The 23,296-nt window shown below is 45.9% G+C and overlaps 1 protein-coding gene across 1 annotated transcript in view; it reads left to right on the forward strand.

The window, feature by feature from the left end:
- The window catches only part of LOC131207615 (peripheral plasma membrane protein CASK-like), a 59,239-nt gene that overhangs the window by 27,808 nt on the left and 8,135 nt on the right, over positions 1–23,296 (forward strand). The window contains exons 4-11 of the mRNA XM_058200235.1: positions 452–529; positions 960–1,141; positions 3,205–3,273; positions 6,783–6,958; positions 7,252–7,374; positions 7,445–7,592; positions 8,967–9,145; positions 9,638–9,805. Coding sequence (XP_058056218.1) covers positions 452–529; positions 960–1,141; positions 3,205–3,273; positions 6,783–6,958; positions 7,252–7,374; positions 7,445–7,592; positions 8,967–9,145; positions 9,638–9,805 — 1,123 coding nt within the window. The remainder of the gene's footprint in view (positions 1–451; positions 530–959; positions 1,142–3,204; positions 3,274–6,782; positions 6,959–7,251; positions 7,375–7,444; positions 7,593–8,966; positions 9,146–9,637; positions 9,806–23,296) is intronic.

The raw sequence follows: 23,296 nt of genomic DNA on the forward strand, positions 1-23,296 counted from the left end.
GGGCCGCAACCACAGTTTAACAAGTTTCTTCTACTGTAAAACCGTAAAATTATGCGATTCTTTGTCTTCTATATTTTCATATTTTATCCTGCTTAATTACATCATCGCTCAACATAAGCTGAAACGGTGTCACATTGCTTACAGGGAAAATAGCTGTGTACAGCAGAAGGCAATTTGTTACAGGAACATAGGCCCACCATTTTAATGTTCGACCAGTCTCTCCTCTTGTCAAAATTTAAAAATCATGATAGATGGTTGGTGATTGGTCGCAGGGTTTGCTCCCCGTCGTTTGTCGTTTCAATACGTGTTCACTTTTTTGCAAAAGTTTCCGGAAAACGCTCTCCGAGCTCGAAGTATACGCGGCTTTGTTTTCTTTCGCTTATTGATGCTCGAGTAAACTGATACACATTTCTACTTCTTCCTTTTCTTTGCCTCTCTGTCCGGTGTATAGCATGGAAGGATCGGACATTTGCTTCGAAGTGGTCCGTCGGGCCGTGGCAGGATTTGTGTACAGTGAGGCCGTAGCGTGGTAAGTGTAATGTTTCATTTTTCTGCAAATATTTGATTGCCGACCATTTGGCTGGTGTTTCCTACGCAACGATCGTTACTTTTAGATTTAGAGTGATTTTACATTATTCGTTGATTGATACTTCATAGATTACTTAAAGGAGATGTAAAATAAGCATGCATTGTATGTTTTTATATTTTGGTTTAGACACAGAATCGAATAATAGAAGAAAAAAATATACAAGGTCCATGTTTTTGATTTATAAAACTAGCTAGCGATAGATTGCAAGTATACAACGGCTGCATCAGGGTGAATGATTTCATCTTAAACGGTCATGGTGTGCGCGTGTATCGTGAAAATGGAGTGGTTCATTTACATCACTGAACGCCAATCACGTCCGCTAGTTGATTTCCCATTTCACGCTCTTCACGGTTCGATTCTTCCATTGCAGCCACTACATGCGTCAAATATTGGAGGCTTTACGCTACTGCCACGAGAACGATATCATTCATCGAGATGTTCGGCCGGCCTGTGCGCTGTTAGCGACCGCAGATAATTCCGCGCCCGTCAAGCTCGGCGGATTTGGCTCGGCCGTGCAACTGCCCAGTGGACGCGACTCGGTCGAGACCCACGGTGAGTTTGGATTGTTTCGTGTATTCCTGCTGCAAGTGTGTATGATAAAGCAAGCTTTTGTGGGCATACATTTTCGAAATCAACCATTGCGTGTGAAGGGTTATGCTGTTTAGACAATAGGGTGGTTAACTGCAACATGAATAGGCGGCAAGCACGTGTATAGCAGCACATATTATTCTTGAACTTCACTAGTTGTTGACTAGTCGATTAAAACAAATGGCAACAATCCAAAGCATATGCTATTCAACTACAGGTTTGTTTTTGGTAAAGTTAAACTTAATCCTATAAATTATAATCTTATGATTGTACTGTGTATATTGATATTTAAAAAAACTCGTCATTGATAGAAATTTTTATAAACGAGGATTTTATCGGTATTTTGCTGCAAAGGCTATCGCTATGGATAGTTGGACGAAATGAACAAAGAGGAGAATATATTAGTGTTTCCGAAATGATTAACTGTTTCCGGAATGATTAACTGCACTAAGCTGATGCCTAGTGAATCTAGACCTTCTCTTTAATCATATTATTTATTACTACCAATCTCGCATACTAGCGCTTTATTTCAGACTGACTCGGTGAGGTATTGATCACTGCTTAACGTGACGTTCTAGTGTTTCTCCTACACCCTACAGACAACAACCGGATAGCAGGAATGTTTGATACTGCCAAACTGGCTAGTATTTGTAAATCCGCCCCGAGCTAGTAATTAATCTGGATAACAGATTTTCCTAAACATTGATGTTGCTTCTGGCCGAAAGAAAACATTAGAAAATGTGGCGATTTTCTGAAAGCCGATTCTCGAAGGTGATGCCAACACTTACCGATGTAACCGATGTTACCCACAGCCGGAAGATAATTAATTGAAAACCTGTTGCTTTAAATTAGCGCGGGACGACATTTAATTAATGAGCGCTCCATCCGTAAGGTAAATTTTCAACACTGTTTGTGCGGTTTTACTGGAAAAAGTTAGTATGTTTTTGCTCGTTTTATCTGCAGCTACGGTCCAGGTGGAGCAGGATGTAAAGGGTTCGAAAAGGTTTTCCGGCATGTGAAGGGATTCTGCGAGTGTTGCGTGAGCGGTTAAACGGACGGACTGTGGACGGACACTAATGGGGATGATTTTGAACTTTGAAATCAGATTTTAACTAAGACCGTTGTTTGAACACATGTTACTTGTTGGTCTTCAGCAGAGCGGGAAGCTACCGTGTAGCCCCTGGCGTGAAAGGGTTTGGGTCGTAAACAGCTACCAGCAGCAACCGGCCGTGTCACAGCTGTGGCGAAGGTTGTTAAACATTTCAAAGTCCAAACAAGTGAAATCCGAATCCGAAAACCGTGACACGTCCGGCCGCCAATCACGCTTTGCACAATCTTTGCATTTTATCTTTGTTGTAAAATGAATGTTTTTCTATTCAAATGCCGCATAGTTGCTCTTTTGGCAACTTTTTTTAACGACACGCGATGGGTAGCAAACAGTTCCAGAAAAGTAGTGACAATACAAGGAAGTTGTGGAGTTTCCCAACATGCAATTGCCTTGCCCCTGGAGCACACAAAGAACTAAACCCCATTCGCAAGCAAACTTGTTATTGCGTTGAACATATTCAAAAAGGATCCTCTCCCATTATAACAGACGAGCCAGGATCACTCTCAACCAACTTTGACGGCACAGGAATCTGCAGGATCCCCGTAGAATCTCATTTCTTTCCGATACACATTTACCACAATGATAATGGTAGACATCGAAAAAAGTTTTATTATTTCAACTGGAAGCTCTCGTTACTGTTGCTGACGGTTCCCAGTGTTCGGTTGGCTCTACCGGGGCCCGCCCGTGTTGAAAAAGAGTTTGCTCATCATCCTCATAATGCTGTTTTACAATCTTCGTTTCTTTCTATATTCTCTATATTTCCATTGCTCCTCCGACTTGCGTTTGCCCATCGTTCCCCCGTGTGCTCTCGTGGGCCCTCGTCTCGGTCTGCGTCCTCCGGGTGGGGGCAAGGGTGGTATGATCCGGTCGGTGTAAATCTTGGGGTCGCCACGGATATAATGGTCGGCAAATCTTCCAGAAAGAATCGACCCTCATCGCTCGTTTTTGAGTCCTAGAGGAAAACTCTATCTGAAGGCAGACGGCGAGGGTAAGCAAGAGCGACCAGCGCCAAGGCGGTGTGTTATTTCTGTGTGCAATTTTCTCATTCTGTTTGTTCGTTCATTGTTGGCTGCTTTAGTTGTTCACTCTTCGTTCCTGCAGCCCACGGCTTACCGTTTCATTCATCCGGGCTGGGACGGATACGTTTCGGTTCGGTTCCGTTCAACACTTTCATTATTCGTCAACTCGTTGTGCTCAAATTTTTCTCCCGTAGTTAAGCTTCTTGTTATCGGTGTCGTTACTTGCGTTTTCACGGTCCTATCAGTTTTCTTCTCCTTTCTCCGATAGCCCACAGACAGTCGCGCTTAGTTATATTGTATTCCACCTTCGATAGATTTCGAACGGTAAAGAGACAATATTTTCTCGCACGCACACAAATACTTTGCAGCACTTTTGCAAGATCGTATCCGGGCACTGTACAAATAAATCACCAAAAAAGTAACCCAAAAACAACTATCGGTGATCTTAAGGCTGCCTGTGACGGAGTACATCAAAGGCTGGCCAACGATGCCAGAGTTATCGAATTTCAGTCTAAAGAAATGTCCTTTGTTTTGATTCCTGTTGAGCTTTCCAGCTTACCCAACAGCCAGGATGGCCGCTGCTGTGATTCTTGGCGATGGCGATTCTCATGGCTAAGAGGTTAGGCATTTGCATAAAATGAGAAAAGTTTCTGTCGAGTGGAGCAATGGAAAAAAAAGGATGGCACACAGAAGATGGCAGCAAAAGTTGGCGACTGATAAGTGGCAGCCAAATTAATTTGGAAAGTTTCACACTTCGCTGCATTCACAATACTTGTTGTAATTAATTGTTTGTGTTAATGAAATGTGTTTGTGGCCCATGAGTGTTTTATTCGTGATCATTAAAGTGAAACAGAACAACGGCTGACCATTGCGCAACGTCGAATGCTTGTTTTATGATTTAGTCCATGCTCTGATGTGCTGTAAAAACCGATATGTACTATTAGCATCTTAAAACAACTGTTTAGTACAAAGAATGTGTATGGCAATTGCATGGCAATTGGAAAGTCCTTCAATTTATTGTTATCGGTTACCATTAATTCTTTGTCTCTGTTTGTATGTATGACAACGGACAGTTTCTTACATCAACTTTTTTTTCACTATAGCCGGGTTTGTACTGACGCCTTTCCCATTGACGCCGATTACACAGGCCAACGGAGATGATGGAGCAGTTCGATTCATTCGAACTTCATCAACCGACGCAAATATAACTCTTTGCGGACCACTTACTGGCCGTTTCAATGCGTTTTTCGGAGAGCATCTTAATTTTAATATAGCTATAAAAAGATATGTACCATTTGACGACTTTTAGTGGTTCTTGTTCATTTCTCTGAAAGCAGAGGAAGAGATCTTTTGACGTAAGAGGTTGCATCCCTAAGTATGATTGGCACAGAATGTCTGCCGATGCTTGATATTGAAACTTTTTACGACCCATTCAAACAGTGACAAAAGAACCTCAGGGTTGTGGTTGCTGTTGAAATGTTTATTCAGTTTGTCTTACCGAAGGGGCTAAACATGATCCGTTTGATTCCAGTAAAACGAATCTATTGGTAGTTTTTTTATTAGTATTGCTTTAAAATTCTAATGTTGTTGCAAACTACACTTCAACTTTGAATATTTTTCTTTAACCTTCTATCTTTCAAATTAAGCAGTTCTTGTCCCGAGTCAACGGATGTTATTCTAAATCCGTTTTCCTCGTTAGGTAATTTGTTGTTTCCTGCTGCATCAATCCACCCGCGGTAGGGTAGAGATTTTCAGTAAATTACTGGTTAAATGCCATGCTCAGTGAATAACATACTAAACTATTACATGTGGCCAGTTTGCATCTTTGCGGTGTCCATCTCAATTCAAAGAGCATTCCAAAAATGTTCGCCATCATTCCGAGGATTTGCTTAAATATTTAGTCCAATATGCTCGCAAGGCTTAGGATGATGCTGTCGGATACGCGAACTTTTGCCGTTACTGAATTTTCACGAGCCTATACTATGCCTAGCTCGTTGAAGATGAGATGAAATGAAAATGTGATTTGGTAGAGGATCTCGGTCCTTTGGGATCCTGATGTGTATGGGCAGATGAGCGAATGCCCTACGGGTTTTCCATCGATTGCCGAGGAAAACAGAAACCAACGAATAGCTAAATATTCCACGAAGTATCGCTAGATGTGGTTCTTCTAGCAGAATAGTTAATGCGTTTTCCGTTTAGTTGGTTTCCTCGTTGAAGGAAAAGGCCGAAACTTTAGATGATAAATTAGAAAGTTCGTGTATCTGTGTTTGACGTATGAAAGTTTCTCAGCACCTGCCATTCGGAATCTATTAATTTATATGTGAATGTTTAGAATCCGAATCGTGTTACTCAATCGGTTTGTTTTCTAATTGAATGCATATTTCGATTGCAAATAACATAAAATCAATGTTTGTATTACGTACACTCTGCCATGTAGAAATTACTTATAATTAATACTGCTTCACCGATTTTATTTCAGCTGTTAAGTGTTAAGCTACGCTTTTCATCACATTTCTTTTGACCACGCTTGACCAACAAGGATGGCAGACAGTTTATTAGGAAGCTGATTGAACAATATTCTTCCATGGATGATACTTCTAGTGTTCCGTTATGTGCCTTCATTGGTCGAAACATTAAGGCAGGGCCTCGGGTTTTTTTGTCAGGCAACAGTAATGGGCTTCAGGGTTCGAAAGAACGCTCACCGAATACAGAATCGATTTCAATTTGTACGATGAACCACTTTCGCCCTTACGATTTCATGTGTTACTCACTCAGTCGATAAGCGGCTTTCGGGTTTGGTACGACATCTTTGCCAGTCGATGAGGGGCCTTATTGAATTGTAATAAGCGATAGCAGTAATCTGGAATGTACTGTGACTAACGATAACTTAACGAGGCGAAATCACTTTCTAGATTCACAGGACACGCACGTGATAAGAACACCGATTATCCACAAAGCATATTTACCTTATTTACATTCACCGTCCGTAGATTTGTGTTTCTCTCATCACCAATCGCTTCTCCTCAAGGCAGTAAAAGTCTTTGCTAAAAATGGTAAAAACTGGTACAACTTTACCAAAAAGCCTTCCTCCAATGCTTTGCATTGTATGCTATTTTGGGGATTTGCTTCAGCTATTGCACCAACAGTGTCGATTTTATGTATCATATATATTTTTTAAATATAGAATCGAAAATGCAAATACTGTTTCTTTTACTCTTCAAATGTTTTGCAATTTAATCATTTTATTTGTGCCATTTTTATTCCAAAACTCTCATTCACCTCACACACACATTACTGTACGTTTGCGTGGGTGAAGTACTTCTCCTGAACCGACTGGAAATAGAGTTGTAACGGTTTCCGTTGGCCGCCCACTAGCTTCTCCACACATCCTGATGCGATTCCCCGTTTCTCTCTTTTTTGCCTACTGCCCGCGGTCGGCCGGATTTGTGGACCATCGTACGGAACTCGGGCGCTGCAGGACGAGTCGGTTGCCCGCACTACATCGCTCCGGAAGTGGTGGCCCGCCGGGTCTACGGCAAACCGTGCGACGTGTGGGGTGCCGGCGTGATGCTGCACGTCCTGCTGTCTGGTCGTTTACCTTTCCACGGCTCCGGCAAGCGCCTGCAGGATGCAATCACCCGAGGACGTGTAACGGTTAGTATAGGAACCATGTAATGCTCCCCCCCGCCCCTCGCACTCACACTCCCCGAACCGCGGTCGATCCGAGGAAATCGAATCGAAAAAAGGTGAACGCCGGCGGCGCAAGGCGCTATTTCTCGTCTGTCCATTGGAATGGAATTTAATATACAGATTGCAATATTACAACCCTTTCGGCGGTCGGCCACTATCTCCCGGTCCCCGTCGTTGCTCACGCCCGCAGCCCGGAAACGGCACACGTGCGTGCGCGTGTGTGTCATAATCTATGCTGAAACCGAGTCCTTTTCCAGCTTGACACCACCGAGTGGAAGCATGTTTCGAGCACCGCCAAAGACCTGGTCCTCAAGATGCTGTCCCTAAATCCCATCAACCGCCCGACGATATCGGAAATTCTGGAACATCCGTGGATACGGGTAAGTACGGCAGACACGGAACGACTTCACTTGCCAGTTGAGACTTCTTTCAACCGCCAACTCTTTGCAGGACCGGGATAAGCTGCAACGGATTCATCTTGGCGACACGGTCGAGGAGCTGAAACGCTACAACGCACGGCGCAAGTTGAAGGCCGCCGTTCAAACGGTGGCAGGTGGCGTTGCAATGGATCCGCTCTGCTGTGCCGACACCGACTCAAGTAAGTTGCACAAATTTCCGGTAACGTTTCCGTAGCGTGTGGTTTTGCTGGATCCGAGACCCTGAGTCAGTGTGAAGTAGTTGTAACCAACTCGGTTAGTGGGATGGGCTCACAAACTTAGTTTTTAAAATGGATTTTCCCAACTATCATTAACGTTAGGGCATTAGCAGGGCGATGTAGAGCAACTCGTTCCGTTGGTCAAGTCGTAGGCTCGAAGAGAACGGCTTCCCACCCCGACTTGACGGACGAGCAAAGTGAAACGAGAAACGAGAACTGCGTCCACTTGCTTCCATCGTAGTTCGTGCCCGCTGTACAACATGACTCTTTAATGAGGCCATGCTCTTTTTGCAAACGGCAGCGTGTTCCGCGTCACACGCAGCGGCTGCTGCGTGTCATCGTGCAGGTCGTCCGCCAAAGGCATCCAAGAGAGGCTGCGCACTGCGCCGAAGGATCGTTTCGGAGAGAGTGCCTGGTTTGTCTGGGTTTTATTACTGTTGAATTTGTCTGCGGTTTCAAGCGTGATAGTGTGCTGCCGGATTGAGTTTTATTCTTTTCGAGAGGCACCCGGTGACTTGTTGCTTCACCTGGACATGGCCCGGCCGGACGTCAGGCCGCGTCCGGCTACGTGCCGGACCGTGACGATCGATAGCACTTGAAGATGGTGTAATGCGTGTTTGCTTTCTTGCTTTTATTACGGCTCGTAAGAAGCACCGTTTTATTGCCACCGTCTTGGGTGCTCGCCGATTAAGGACGATAATGTTTAAATGATGTTATTTTATGTTGTTGCCATTGTCTTGCCGCGCTGAGTGTGCATGGTGGGGTTCGGAACACAGACGTGTGGGCGACATTGTTGGAATCTTAGCGCGCAATTTGTCTCCTTTCACTTCACGTACAAATAGAGAGTACCTTTGACCAGTGTCGCTGATTGTTGAACATGAGAGTGAAAACCTGGGATCATCAATCAATACCGACACGCCAGTCGTGCAATTGTAACATAATGTTGGCTCAACACCTGGCCTTTGTTTGGTGTGATAGTTGATAGTTTAGTTTTCGGTTTGTACGCATCTAATAATTTCGTAGCTATCATTTAAACCAGTGTTTGTGTGACGTAATGTAAAAACTTTATTTGAGTGGTAAAAAAAGACAAACAAACAATTTGTTAACTGACTACCACGTTCTGTCTCTGCTGTTTACGCTTATTGGTTTCGTTTCTACATTTTCTTCTTCTTCTCGTTTTTCCCCCCATTTTCTGTGTATCGCAATCCTTGCACACATCCCCGCGGATCCCTGTTCGCCAAAAACCAAACACCCTCCATCAACCACCATCCATCATCCACCGACAATGCGGCCGACCGGAACGCGGCTCTCCCGCAGTGGCACTCGGGACCGCGTCGGAGAGCCTCAACGAGTGGGCCGACGAGGAGGCGGGCCTGGAGGCGATTCAGAAAATCCTTGATTCATTAGACGATATCATTGCTTTGCAAGATGCCAACTGCGATCCGGATGTGCTGGCCGGTATGCTGCGCGACGCCAAGCTGCACGAACTGCTGCAGGTAATGCGTTTGTTGTGTGTGTTTTTTTCTGTTGGTCCTTGCCGGGACACACCCCCCAAGGGACACTTCCGGCAGGCACACACCGGGCACACCTGACGCCCGTCCCGGCGTTTATCCATCGTCGAAAGGCCCCGTGTAGCGATTGAGCGACCAGGACATTCGACATTTCGGTCGCTCATTATTGTTGTTTTTATTCTAACTTTTTTCTCTCTTTTCTCTGTCTTTTTCCGTTCTCTTCCGGGTTCCTTTTTGTTCGTCATCCTTTATCGTGCTTTACGTTCGTTCCGTTTCCATCACTGTTTACACACATCACGTTCCGGCTTCCGCTCATGACGAACGAAACAATCCAAACCGAAAAAATGATAATAAAACAACGACAACTACGACTCCAATCATGGCTGGCACTAAAACAAACAACCCGATCGACAACGTAACAATCGTGACAAAACGTGACACTGATTCGCGCGTTGCCGCTTGCCGTTGCCGCTGCAGTTGTTCGATAGAATCAGTAGTTCCGTTATCAATCCATCACGCGCACCTCCCGGGGACGCCATCAGCCGCTGCCGGGACGCGATCGATGCCATCTCATCCGCTGCCGGACACAAATATGGACGCGAGAAGGCGGAGCTCATTAGTCTGCTAGGATCACCCCACATTCAGGTAGGTGCGCTGTGTGCAGTGCTTACTTTACGCTCTCTCATCGTCGTCAATCGATTCAACGTCAACCCTGTGCTGGGCTGAATTTTTGTTGTTTTGATTTGTTTTACTGCAACTATTTACCTCTTTTTTGTCACTTCTTGTTCTTGTTTTGGTTGATTTTAGCAACGCTTATCAACTTTATATATTAATTTGACGAAGTTTTTTTTTATCGGAGTTATAAGTGCAAGCGAACTAATTCGAACACGTTTGGTTACGAGTAACGTGGTTTTTCAGTTGTTCCGCTACTAACCGAGTACTAGGAACATATCAATTTTGTGCCGTCGTTATTCATACAACTTGCCGCCAACAGTCGTGTAGTTGCGTGCAACATATCGTTCGGCTGTTCGGATGGTTTGTGTTTCGGGTCTATTCGCACCAGGCGTCTCCATCGGCCACGTACTTCCGCCGGGAACTCCGCTAAGGGCACGCGCAAGCTTTTTCCGGCCGAAGCGCGCCAGCTGGTGTGTTCGGTTCGAAGCAGCCCCAGCGGTTGATGAAGCTTTTTTCGGTGAACGGTGAAGCTTTTTGCGCAAAAGCTTCGAAAACTGAACCAGTTCCGGTTTGTGTATTGGGTTTCTGTTCTAACGTTGGTGTTTATGAGACGATTCGACGCTTCGAATCGATTCTCGGGTGCAGTTTTTTTTAGGCTATGCCAGGGCAGCTGCAATGTCATCTTATTTGTTGGTTTTCACTTCCCTTTGGTCTGGTTTGCGCGGGTATAGCGAGCGTCTGGTGTGGTTCCTTTTATCGCTCGCCCATCCTCGTCAGCGCTCAGTCACTGTGCTTTGCATGATATTCAGTTAGTTTTTTTGAATTACAATACTTCCAACCTCAGAAAAGGGTACGCAATCTGGACCCACTTGATTTGCGACCAATTTGCTGCGTGGTGTTAGGATCTCTGTTTTTCTGGATGTCTGTGGTGGCCGCTGTCGCAACAAGTTGTAAGCGTTGCAATCAAAACGGCGTACAAAACGGGCCTTGAGGAATATTTTACTGAGCTTTGGCCGAGCGTTGTATGTGGTTTGTGTCATGAACAGTGGCATTAACTAGCGCTGGTTCCGCCAAGCGCACGGAAATGCAATTAAAACAAATCGTAAAAAAACAAACACGAAATTGGTGGTGGTGGTCTCTCTCTCTCTGTGCGGTGAAAGTGAGTCACGTTAATTTGCACCGACGCTGCATGTGATTCCAGTATAATATTTGTTTGCCTGCTACCGAAAATATTTGCAAACTTTTAATGAGCATATGTCAGTCGGTGCGCGGCGCCAATGATTGAACGCCCTCCTCGGCAAAGGACTCGTTTCGGCCTCGTGGGCATCGGCATTTTGAAACGGTGCCAAATGATAAACTGGAATTCGTTTAATTTTCTTTCTTTGCTTTGGTACCGAGGCACATATATATAAAAAAAAACCGAAACGTCCGAGATCCGTCGCTCGAAAAGGAAATTGGAAAAATTATTATAGTTGTTTTTGGTCGAGTAAAGCATTTTTCATTTAGTTTCCTTTCGTCCAAAAAGTTTTCCCCCAAAAAAGGTTGCTAGCCTTAGAAACCTTGTTGGTGGGTGACGTTTGTCATTAGCCTGCCAGCAACCGAGCGTTGGCGTTGGCGGGTGCCTCTTTAATAGGAGCGATCGAGCTCGGGATTTTTTATTGGGTCCGGTGCGATTCGGTGCGAATGCACTTCCGGACCCCCGGGTGTGCCAACATCGGACGGCAAATTATCAAGTTGTTGCGAACGTCTGGGGCTTCTCTGGCGTGTTCCTGGCCTAGCCACGGCGCAACGAGTCCTGCAGCCACCACCCGGACGGGATTCACAACGGTTTGGCTTCTTTGCTTATCCGGGTAATGGGTAGCATTTTCAGCTCGACTTTTTTTTGCGCAGCTTCGAACCGGTTTCTGTTTGGTGGTCCCGAACGTTCTTCGCTGCCCCTTTTTCATCCCTGTGAACACTTCGGCGTGGAGCCAGGTGTGCAACAGCTGAGCCTAAAAGTTCTGGCCATTTGCGACGCCGGGACCGTTTCGGTCGATGCCGTCGCTGCTTGGCGGTCCCGTGGTCGTGTCGAAAAGAATGGCACTTTCGTGCCTACTTAAAAAATATTATTTCCGGGTCATTTTCCGGCCCGTGACGTACGTACGGCGCGAGTTTTCCACCGTTTTTCTAAGCTCGAAAATGATTGGCTGATCGGTTGAAGGGTGTTCGAGCTTTGGGAAAAGATGAAAAAGTGTCCAGCACCGATGGTGGTGGGTTAAAAATCAGTTACCGGAAAATGTCGGATCGCATTGGTCGCCAGAGGCGGCAAAAAAGGAATCCGAACGGCAGTTCGCTGTCGTTGGCGGAGGGTTGCTCGGAGATTAATATATCATTCATTATGATTAAATATTTGACTATCGCCCGCAGCTATTTTAATATATCCTTCCAGTGAGCCCGTGCGGTGGTTCGGAAACCTAGGACCGAGTCGGGATACCGAGCTTAGAGTGGCGAAGTGGACTAAAAACCTACAACAAAAACCAACCCTGCAGCTCCACTATGCTGCTGTTAGTTTTTCCCCGACGCAGACGCCCAATCTAGCTGGGATTTCGCTACGTTACAGTTGTCTCTCTGTGCTCGGCTCGTCTTCTTCTCGTTCGTGGCCTTTTAAAGCTTGATGAAACTGGTCCGAAGTTTTCCACCGTTTCGGCTTTAGCTTTCGCTTCGCTTCGCTTTATTGTTCAAATACGCGCTCTTGACTCTCACGCGCTCGCAGGCACCTTCTTCAGCATTAATGCTGCATTTTATGACGGCCACGGCATACCGTTTGCGTGCGACTTACAGTGCGCAATGTTCGTGCATTTTCCCGCACGACGTGGCCGTGTGAACTCTCTCGAATGAACGCACGCAGAGTGGACCGGGTGGTTCTCTGGCGAAGAAGAAAAAACACGACCGTCTTGTTTATGGGTTTCATCTCTCGAGCTTCGCTATTAAAAAATGAGTTTCCCATCCAAGCGCCGAGGCAGCTACGAACCGTCGCCGTAGTGCAGACCAAACCGGGCCCGGGACCAATCCCCCATCCGGACCCGGTCCAGACCCGGGTCCAGATAGATTATGAGAATCTCTCGAGTTGACTTGAGTCGGTGGTGTTTCTACTGCATTTTCTTGCGATATGCACGATTGCACCGCCAGCACCGTAATCTGCTCTCGGTCTTGGCCGAGCACTTGCCGTTGCGGTGCATATTTTGAGTTTTTCTGTTGCACCCACCCAACCTTTTTGCCACAACCCCACTACCGCGTCTCCCACGGGGATGCAATGGCGCAGCGATGCCGGTTGCCGTGCAGTGTGCAGTGATTGTAGGTGAAGGTCCTTCGCCGTCGGGGCGCAAAGACACGGGCACAAGCAAACTGAAAAGAAGCTTTTCTTTCTGTGCCCCGGCCCGGGCCGCTTTTAAGCTCGGTGTGTGATTGATTATAGAGTACGTGGGAGAGCACAACGTGTTGGCCAGGGGTCTCACGGCTGGCTGGCTGGGTTGGAGACAAAAACAGAAACACACCAGTCCGAACGAACGAAGAAAAACAAGTTGCCTGCTTGCTTGTGTGTGTTTTTTCTTGTGCGTTTTGAGTAGTTTCGGCTGGCGCAGGCAAGGATTAGGTGCATTCCGAGATAAACGATGGTGAAGCCGGCAGCGCGAGCAGGGCAGAACCCCGGGGTCGGTACACAGCTGTGCCTGCGAACGAAACGGTACAGCCGCGATGTGTTTTTAATCGATTCTCGTTCACTGCAGAAGAAACTCGAACTTTATCGAGAGTCCGTTTTATAGCTTTTTGAAATCAATTTATAAGAGAACCGAACGTGGGGCAGCGTTGGTTCCTGGGGCAACCCATCGCAGCTCCGATGTTCGTAAAGCATCTCCGAACGCTCTGTCGGTAGCTTCTACTGGGTTGTTCATTAAGTTTTGCAGTTCGATACCAGAAAGCACTGCTACGAGCCTATTTGTTATGTTGGTACACTTTTCAAATGAACGTATGAGAAGTTTCATTTTAATCGGTTACTGAGTTTTTTTTATTTACGAGCCATTTAGTATCGAAGTATCACAGTATTTTTTACAATGGAAAAAATGAAGTATCGTGCAATGATTTTTATTTTATTTTTGGAAGGTTTAAAATTAAAGAAAATTAATGGAAAAATGTTGAAAGTGTGTAAGGACTCTTCGCCTTAAATTAGTACATTGAAAGGGGGGTTTTTGAGCTTATACTTGGAACTGGATGAAAACAGACACAACACCTGGAATCGTAGAAAATACAGGATATCGTATTGGAAAATCGTCGAATCACTGAAAGAGATTTAGTATAAGGCCTAGCTATCTCGTTGAGCAGTGTAACCAATATTTTTACTGAAGGATTGGGTGTCAGAAAGCTGTGTGCACAATGGATGCCGTATTCGTCAAAAATGGAACAAAAGCGCATACGAATGCATCTTTCTAGACAACATTTAGAGCGGTTTCGATAGAATAAAGTGGATTTCGTTTATTGAATTATTCCTCTGAATTAGACTTAGGTCTATCACCATGACCTGGATCAAAATAAGAGGTTAAAGAGTGAACCTGGTTCTTCGACTCCGAAACTAGTTCCAGAGTCCAGAATTCCCCCAGATCGGTGTTAGTATCAGTTTTTTGGGATGCGAATGGAATATTGTAAGCGGATTATTTGCAAACCGATAAAACAATAATTTTTTACTATTGTTGTATTTTTTTTAGACTAGCTGGAAGAGAAATTCGTGAAAAAAGATCCGGTTTGCAGAAGAAAAACATCCTCTTTTATCAGGGCAATGTTTTTGAAGCCCTTCCAGTTTCTCGCTTCAGGGATGCAAAACTTATTGAACAACCCATTATTCGCTCCCATTCTGGAGGCCACGGGGTAAACATTTGAATGCATTAGCTGGCTTGCCGTAAACCATAATTTTCGTTCTGCTCTACGGTCTCTCCCGACGGCGTGCATTCAGGATTCCTGCAATTTCCGACTGCCTTGTCAAATGTTTTGGCGGTCACCCTGCCAAGCGAAGCTTGATCGATGTACACCCATTACCGGTGTGCCGTTCGAGTTCGAAGGCTCAGTAATTGGGGCTATTTTTCCTGACCCAGCGCGGGACTGAGACGATCTCACAGACCGTCTTTCGATTCCCAAACCGAACGCCCTGCTGCGTCGCTGCCTAATTGAATGATCGCCTTGCGGATTACCGGTGAAATCATGGCGGCCCTGAGGTCTTAAGGCCTCGGCCTGACTCGTCTCTCAATTTTCGTGCCGCCTCCTTGTGTGTGCATAAACAATAGGCAATTTGAATTGATTTTTGATTTTCTAGTCGGGGAGCCAGGGAGTTGGCTCGAGGTTCCGGCCACTTTGGCGTTTGCGCCTCTTTCGGCGATCGATTCCCAACGCGAACCGCGAGTTGGCAAATGTTTACTTTTCATCCAGTTCGTGAAATACGAAACAGTTTTTGGGGTGGCAGTACAGGGGGGCAGAAAATGAATAGTTTCCAGCAGAGGGTCTGGGGTTTTTGTCCAATGCGCCCTTTCCGGAGACGGTCCGGAGCGCGTTTGAGAAAGTGCAAAGTTTATAACAGTCAATCTACACCACTCCCGAAGGGGAACTTCATTGTTTCCACGGTGAGGCCACAAAACCACAGGCACTCGTGGTGTGCAGAACCCGTGGCTTCCGGTTTCGCAGATAGAGACAAATGGTAGTTCATTTGTGCAAGCATATATTAATTGCTTTTACCAGCGAGAGGAATTAGTTTGGCCCAGCTCGCGCATACGAATGGAGATTGATTCTTTGGCGCCCCATTGTGTGGTCCTCTGTGCGAAACAATGGGCCCTCCAAGACGTTCTACCACCCCCGGTGGGGGAGGAGGTCGAAGTTTGCTAACCAGCAACAAAAAAGAAACGGGGTGGGAATAAGAACTTCCGGTTCCGGCTGGCTGGTTGTGACCACGCCATGCGACTGTGGGCTAAAAATATGAAACAAACATTGACTCGCGATACACAGCTATGGCAACCAAGTGTTTCCGGTCCGATCCGCTTGGAGCTGTCAAAAAGTTTCGCCCAGCTTCGACTTTGGCTGTGATGGTGCGACGGAAGCGCGTCCAGCGGGGTTAGAATTGATTTGACTTTAAGCTAAGTTTTACGTCCCGGAGGTGGTCCGGTCTGGCTAGCTGTGTTTTCCGACCGTCGCGGAGCACAGGGGTCAGTGACAATTATGAAGAGTCGAAGGTGTAAGTGGAACACGCTGGAACCTTCCTGACGCGCCTGTCAGGTCGCCATTTCTCTTCCGTAGCTGAGCAACTTTTCACCTCTTCCCAAGAGTGGAAACGGTTTCGAGCAGTTTTTTTTTCTGGCGCGGGAAACCGGAGTCTCAAACGGGTCGCGTAATGGGCCAAAGTCGACTGCGTCCGTGGCTCGAGTAAGTAAGGCGACGGTAAAGAATGTGGCGCGGAGTTCCTTCGGGACGGCCGGTTCGGCGTTGAAAAGGAGTGGCCCCAAGGAAAAATGGCACGCGGTGGAAAATGGTGGAAAAAATGAACATTTCACAACGCCGCGCACAAACTTTCTCGTTTACGGTGTATTGCTGTTGCCATTATTTTCATAACCATTATCATTATTATTCGCCTTCATTGATACAACGTACAACGCGGGCACCGCCAGTTTTGTGAGTCGAGAGGCTCCCGGCTGGTTACTTCTTACTGCGACTGCGACGGCGAGAAAAAGTACTTCACGTGCCAGAAAGTTTTGTACATTTTTGCAAAAGTTTCCTCGCCAGTTTTCAAAGGAGGTGCACACCGGTTGCCCGTTCCCGTTCGTCCGGCGCACCATTTGCACCACCACCATTCATTAATCCCCGACGGAAGCCAGCTACGGCCTTGCAACGTTAATGGGAATGGCGGCACTTCGAACGTTGCCGAAGTCAGGGCGCAGCTCGCCGGTGGCCGCCGATGGCCGCACGCAAACGCAGCAACGAAAGCTGTCCTGCAAGTTACTGCAGCAGCAAATGCAGCAACACTGCAAACGTCAAGCTTAGAGTCGATTCGACAGCCGCCAACGACAGTGCAGCGAATCGCGATGGAGGCGCCTGGTGCGCTGTAACCAGGCAGCGGGGTTCGCAATTCTCGTGGGTTCGCGAACGCTAAACGATGGAATATGATGGCGGAAAATAACGTAGCAAGTTCGGAACCGTCCTTCAATTCGACGGCGTTCGACGGTGCAACGCGATACCGTTAATGAGGCGTATGAAAATGCTTTGTGATATTTTCTAGCGCCATTATCTGTCATTAAAATGGCTGCCCAGCGCGCGAGCACGGTGCGGCGAAATTACAATTTACGAATGGCCCTTCTGGCAAGCTCGGGGAGACAATAATTGTAGGGTTTTTTCTCCCGCAAAAAAAAGTTGTTCAATTACTGGCCAGGTGATGTACTGGCTTGTTCAAAAAGTTTTGCGGTTCAATAATAAAGGGTGCTGCTACTAGACTACTAAAATCAAATAGTCCTTTCTGGATCCTTTGTTGTCAGTAGCGATCTGAATAACCGGTTTCATCAGGTTCTGTGAGCTTGTGATACAGCACACCTTTCTGTCCCATCAGAAAGTCCGCTTTTGGAGTCCTCCGACGCTCTTTGTTGGTTAAGTAAAAATCGCCATTTTAAAAATGTTTCAAACCACTCCTCGAAAAACAAGCTTCGACAATCAGTTAATGCGATTCTGAAGCAGTTTTATTCGAGAGATAGCAGAAAAATAATATTCCCCGCAAAACGTCTTCGTGAAAAAAGTCCCAGTTTGCAGAAAAAAAAATCCTTTTTTATCAGGACAATGTACATCAAGGACGGGACATCCAGGTCGTGTAATTAAATTGCCGTGGTACCGTGGTCCGACAAAATGTGAAACAAATTTGCATTTTATCAAGCACCGTTAGGTTCGCTAAATCGAACCGTTTTAAAGCACCACGGCGCCTGGCGGTGACGAATAGCGTTTCAATTTGTTACACTTTTGATTGAATAAAACAGTGGCCAGAATCATTGTGCTGCGGCCATTTTGCAAATTTCACTATCATTCCACGAAACAGTGCCGTGTGGTTCGTATTCAACTTGGCTTCTCAACCCACGTGGCCCACGTGGTTCGTTCGATTCATCAAATCAATTCGGTCTTTCCCCCAGGCCGCCACCCGGACCGACCTTTTCGCCTGGGTTTCTCCGGCGTTTCCGTCAGCGCCACTTACTAATCTTCGGGATGAGTGATTTGATTAGCTTTCATTTATTATGCCGTATGATCAATGCCGCGTCCCAAAAAGGAAAACGTGGAACGCTGGAATGGTCGCAAAAGGAATTTTCCGCTTTAAAAGTTTAAATGAGCAAAATGAGCGCTCAACAGCGGGGTGGCAGAAGAAGAAGAAGAAGGAGCAGACTGCCGAACCCGACCAAGCCATCGGCCTAAGCCCGGCAAAAATGTGTCTTCGAGCGGCCCGAGAAACATGGAGTTTTCTTTAATTAAACAAAACTGTCCTTTGATTTATTCGACCACGATTGTCGTTCGAAAATGGCCGTCGTGCCCGCGGTTCGAGGGTTGGAGGCAGTTCGGCCGCAGTCTAAGGACGCGTGGATTAGGAACTTTTTGTTTAAATTTAATATATACGATATAATTCTTGGTGGATTGTTTGACCCATCGGAAGGGGGATTAGAACCGGGCGAACGAAAGTGCCCGTCGCCGTTTTATTCTTCCCCTTTTTGGCCGAAACAGATCCCAACACTTGCCGTGCCGGGCTATGTCATGTTGGTTCGCATATTTACGGCGAACGGCGGACGAACTGAGATGATTTTAATTGGCATCGGCCGTGATAAGCGTCACATAATGGGTACCCCGAAACAGAGTACGATCGACGAAGCCCGGATTACGGCGGATGATGATATCGAATTAAATTTAACGATTTCTAACTCGGAAAATGTCAGAAGAGCACGTGGGGAAGCGAAATGGCGCGTTTTGCGGCCGTTTTTCTCATTTCACTCTGGTGGTCGCCCGGAAATTGGACCAGTGGACCTCCACTGGTCCGTTGGTTACGTGGTCGCCAGAGTTTAATAGAAATAGTTTTACATTCCCACCCGAACCGAGGCCGGTCCATGAAACGGGTTGGCGTACGGCGAGGATTAGGGCAAAACGGAAGGGAACCGAGCGCACAAAGTTCGCAAAAATTTCATTCATTATTGGCTGTTCGCGCGAAACTTTGGTTGAAATATTTCGGAGAAGAAGATGAAAAACTGGTGGCCACTATGGGGGCGCCCATGATTCATATCGCCCGCCCATTTCCGCTTCGTTTACATTATTGCCCGCTCGCCCTGCCTTGGGCTTGTTGAAACTGTTGAACGGGTGCAATAAAGCGTGAACCGATTCTGTGAGAGCCATCAATCGAACGGAGCCAAGTGTTATGATCATTTATTGGAGCGTGTAATGGACAACCTTAAGGATCCAGTAAAAAATTGCCAGCACCGCAAAGAGCCGGTCGGGCACGAAGATCCTGAACATGTTTTATCGCCCGCTGCCAACTATGGCCAGCCTTTGACGTTGCCGAAGCATCTTCGAGTTGGGGGACCGTGAGTTGGTCAGTGCCGATGGAGCGACCATAACGTAGCCACCGTTGTTTTGAATTGATTTGCCAGCCACGGAACGGAACAATTTTTTTTTTTGCCGTTTTTCCATCCTTTCGGGTAAATATTGGCCGCGAACTGTGGCAGTGCTGGTGGCGCTCCCCGCCACCAGCATGCGTTGTTAGAATGGTGAGGCGACTCGGAATGGTGTGCGCAATGCCACGTTCCGGATGTGGTCTTGGTCTAGAAACTCGAAACCATGCACCAAATTACGGCTTGAAAGTTTTGCAATTTTGTATATTGCTGCATAAATAAAATTGAAACCCGGTTTGTTATTGGCGCAAATATGAAGAGAGAGAGAGAGAGAGAGAGAGAGAAAAAAAGGACGAAGAAAAAGCCGAGTGTTTATGTGGCGGCCGCCCGCGCCAACGCGCAAAACTTGTTCGCGCAGCTCATTGGCGTAGCTCATTCGTCATATTGATCGACTTTGGTGGGGTCGTAAAATGGCCGAATGGAAGGCAACGCATATGCATTGGGCAATACTTTTGGTACGATTTTTTTTTAATTTCCGAAAGCTCTTTTTAGCTGCCCTTTTTAATATTTCCGTAAACCCTACAACAGTGTGCGTTCCTCAAACTATTTCAAAAGCGCCAACTTCTGGTTTAATTATTCCATTATTGGATTACTATTTTGCCCAGCGTTATTGGAAGCGCATTGTTAAAAGGATTTCTATCGAACGCGCATTAACGCAAAGCGCTTAAATACTTAGGCAACGGTGTTGTTGGGTAGCCCTTATTGGAAATGGACACGGAATCAACAAAAAAGCTCGCTCAAAGCAGCGTATAATAAATTGATGAACAGCAGAGCAAATATTGCTTCCATCGCGCATTGAAGGGCGAAACGCTCCACTTGGTCGTCTCAATCAGATCGTGTGCAGAAACGCCGTGCATCATCGAAGAGAATGGTACCACTTCGCCCCAATAATATTTAAACCCGATCATATAAAATTCGGCGAGCCCGAGGACGTTTGTTGGGGCCTTTTTCCGTGGCGTCGGAACGCACACCGTCAGGTGGAATGGAAAATTGGACCCCCAAAGCGCTCGGGAACGGGGAAGTAATTTGTATCTTCTTTGCTTTGCATCGGAAAACAACTTTTCCACACTTGCCTTTGTCTCCGCCGCTCGCTCGGTCGTTCGCTCTTGCGCGAAAAGTTTACTCGGCTCGCCTTTTACATTATGCTCTGTGTGTGTGTGGTGCACCGTCCTGGGCTGAGGGTTGTTACGAGTCAAACCGAAAGTTTCCCATATCTTTAACGACCAGCGAGCGTATTCTTCCGGTGCGGTCTTCGGAGCGCGCAAAATAGAACATGCTGCGGAAAAGTTTCGAAAAGCGGCGAGAAAAGTGACGAGCATATTGTTGGAACGGAAGAGAACGAGTGCAGGAAGTAAAAAGTAAAATCGAAAATAAGTTTGAAGAATTTACATCATAAATCTCTTTCTTGTGCCGCGCCTATTTTGGTGTTATTTTCTCAAACTTTCGTCCCATATCACGCGTCCCGTTGATCGGAGCCAGAACGGAGCAGGACGATGGGACGAACCGTGCACACCGGATAATGGATTGGCGGTGATATAAAGTCATGATCCGAAGTCGATCTGTGTGCATGACTGGCAAATCGTTTGGCTAGTGATTTTCAATATGCCATTCCCGGGGACGTGTAATGTTTGTGGCGTGGCGGGCTTTAGTGCATCACCTTCCAACATATGCGACTTCTTTTCGTTGGTGTTTGTGGAAAACGCAAAACCAGTTGAAAACCCCCGGCTGATTTATCGTCGCTCATCTTGAGCGCCATGATGCGCACTGGTCCGTTATTGAATCCGGATAATGGCGAGCGATGCGAACACCGTGAATCCTGTTGCACGCAGCATATTCACAACAGTCGATGTGCCATTGTCGTATCGTGCGCCATAGAAAAACGTAGCAATTGATGACAATCACAGGCTGGGGACCGTTATCGTGTTTACAGTTCGCTGTTCAATGGATTGTAATATTTTTTGCGTAATTTTTTTCATTAAGTCTTCAAAGAATGATAAAATGGGGATTTTTCGAAGAAAGCATACGGGCATGAAAATAACGAGTGTTACTAAATCAGTGTGTGTCGGTGGTCTTGTGGCCAGTTTGCATCCAAAGCTTCATTCAAATTCAGTCCATTTGGGATCGATAGCGTGTGATCGATTTTGCCAGGTTTGGGTCAGCTCATAGTGGACTATTCCATTGCGATCGCATCAAATACACAGCACTGGGATTCTCAAATCACTGCGTTCACGCCAGGGATTTTCTAGAGGATTCTCGTGGGCGAGAACATTTCCCGTCCGTCCCGAAAAGCATTGACCTATTGTGTAGTTTCCATGGCATCGAATATGGTGCGGCTCGTTTGGAGCGTGTAGGTTGTGCAACTATTTTCCCATGATTTGAGCAAAACAATGGCCGGCTTGTTGTGGGAGCGTTCCATTGTTGGGTAATGGTATCTCCGAGCGGACCATGCCAGATGGAATATGCCTCTCGTTATTCGATTATCCGGTTTTACTTTTGAAGTTGAGGCATTACGAAACTCACGCCATCATCTGAACGACATGCGTGTTGTATTTATTAATTTAACATTATTAGAACGCACAGAGCTGTACTAAGCATCAATTTAAGGTTTTGTATTCGAGTCGATACACTGTCAAGGCTGGATAAAAAGCAATCGACGTTTTTTGTGTGAATTTGAAAACTTTATTTATGATGTTCGTTTTGTTGAAAAATGTGTTGCCTTTTGAAAGGTATCTTGATGATGGCTTTCGAGTCGAGTCGAGCAATCCGTTTTCACAATCCCTTCTTGAACTCAATTTCTTATCACTTAGGAAAGTTTGCAATGCGCGAAAAAGGTGATAATCGCTTGATGCAAGGTCAGGACTATACGGTGGATGCATGAAAACTTCCAAACCAAGCTCCCGGAATTCTTCCTATTCCTATTCTTTCTCTGTTGGCCTATTTTGGCCTTTCTGGTCAATCGCTAGTTTCGAACGGTGCAGTAATTGACAGTAGAGATCTGCATTCAATGTTTGGCTACAAGAAAGCTACTTATGATAAATAATTCCTTTCTTATCCCACCATATACCCAGCAGAACCTTCCTAGCCGTTAATCCTGGTTTGGCCAACGGTTAAGCTGCTTCACCACGCTTGAAACGACGATCATTTTCAGACGATGATTTTTTTGTAATTTTATCGACATTTTCACCGACAGGTCTGCCCGTACGAGGTGCATCGTAAACATAAAAAATAACTGAACCGAGTCGACGAATCCAAAATTTCGTGTAGCTAGCTGTTAGAGTATTGACACCATAATCTCCATGCACAACTTCAGCGGCCTAGCTTGAATTTTCGCCATTTTTTAAAGAAAAACTGTAAAATGTACCAAACCTTCTCTTCGTTTACACACTGTAACTCACAAACGAATGGAACAAACAAAAATGCAATGAATGTGTTGTGATAAAGTGTACGCTTTAAAACGAGCCTAAACTTGTACCATATCGATGTACGATGTACGAGATATCGACCACTAAAGGCAGTTATCGTGAAAATCGTTGATTTCTTTTTAGCCAACCTTATATAATGACTCACTGTCAAATTATTTATTTTAAAAATCATTTACTGTTCTTCGAAACGTTACCTTAACACGAACGGAAGTGGTCGTTACGTTACTGTGTTTGTGGTCGATTTTCAAGCTTGTAACGTCTGCTCTTTAATGTTAATGAAGCAAAAAATAACCGCATTTGCTATGTATTAACGTGATTTTCATAATGTTTTAATTTTCTTTCTCTCT

The sequence above is a fragment of the Anopheles bellator genome, chromosome 2 (genome assembly GCF_943735745.2).
Source record: "Anopheles bellator chromosome 2, idAnoBellAS_SP24_06.2, whole genome shotgun sequence".
NCBI lineage: Eukaryota > Metazoa > Arthropoda > Insecta > Diptera > Culicidae > Anopheles > Anopheles bellator.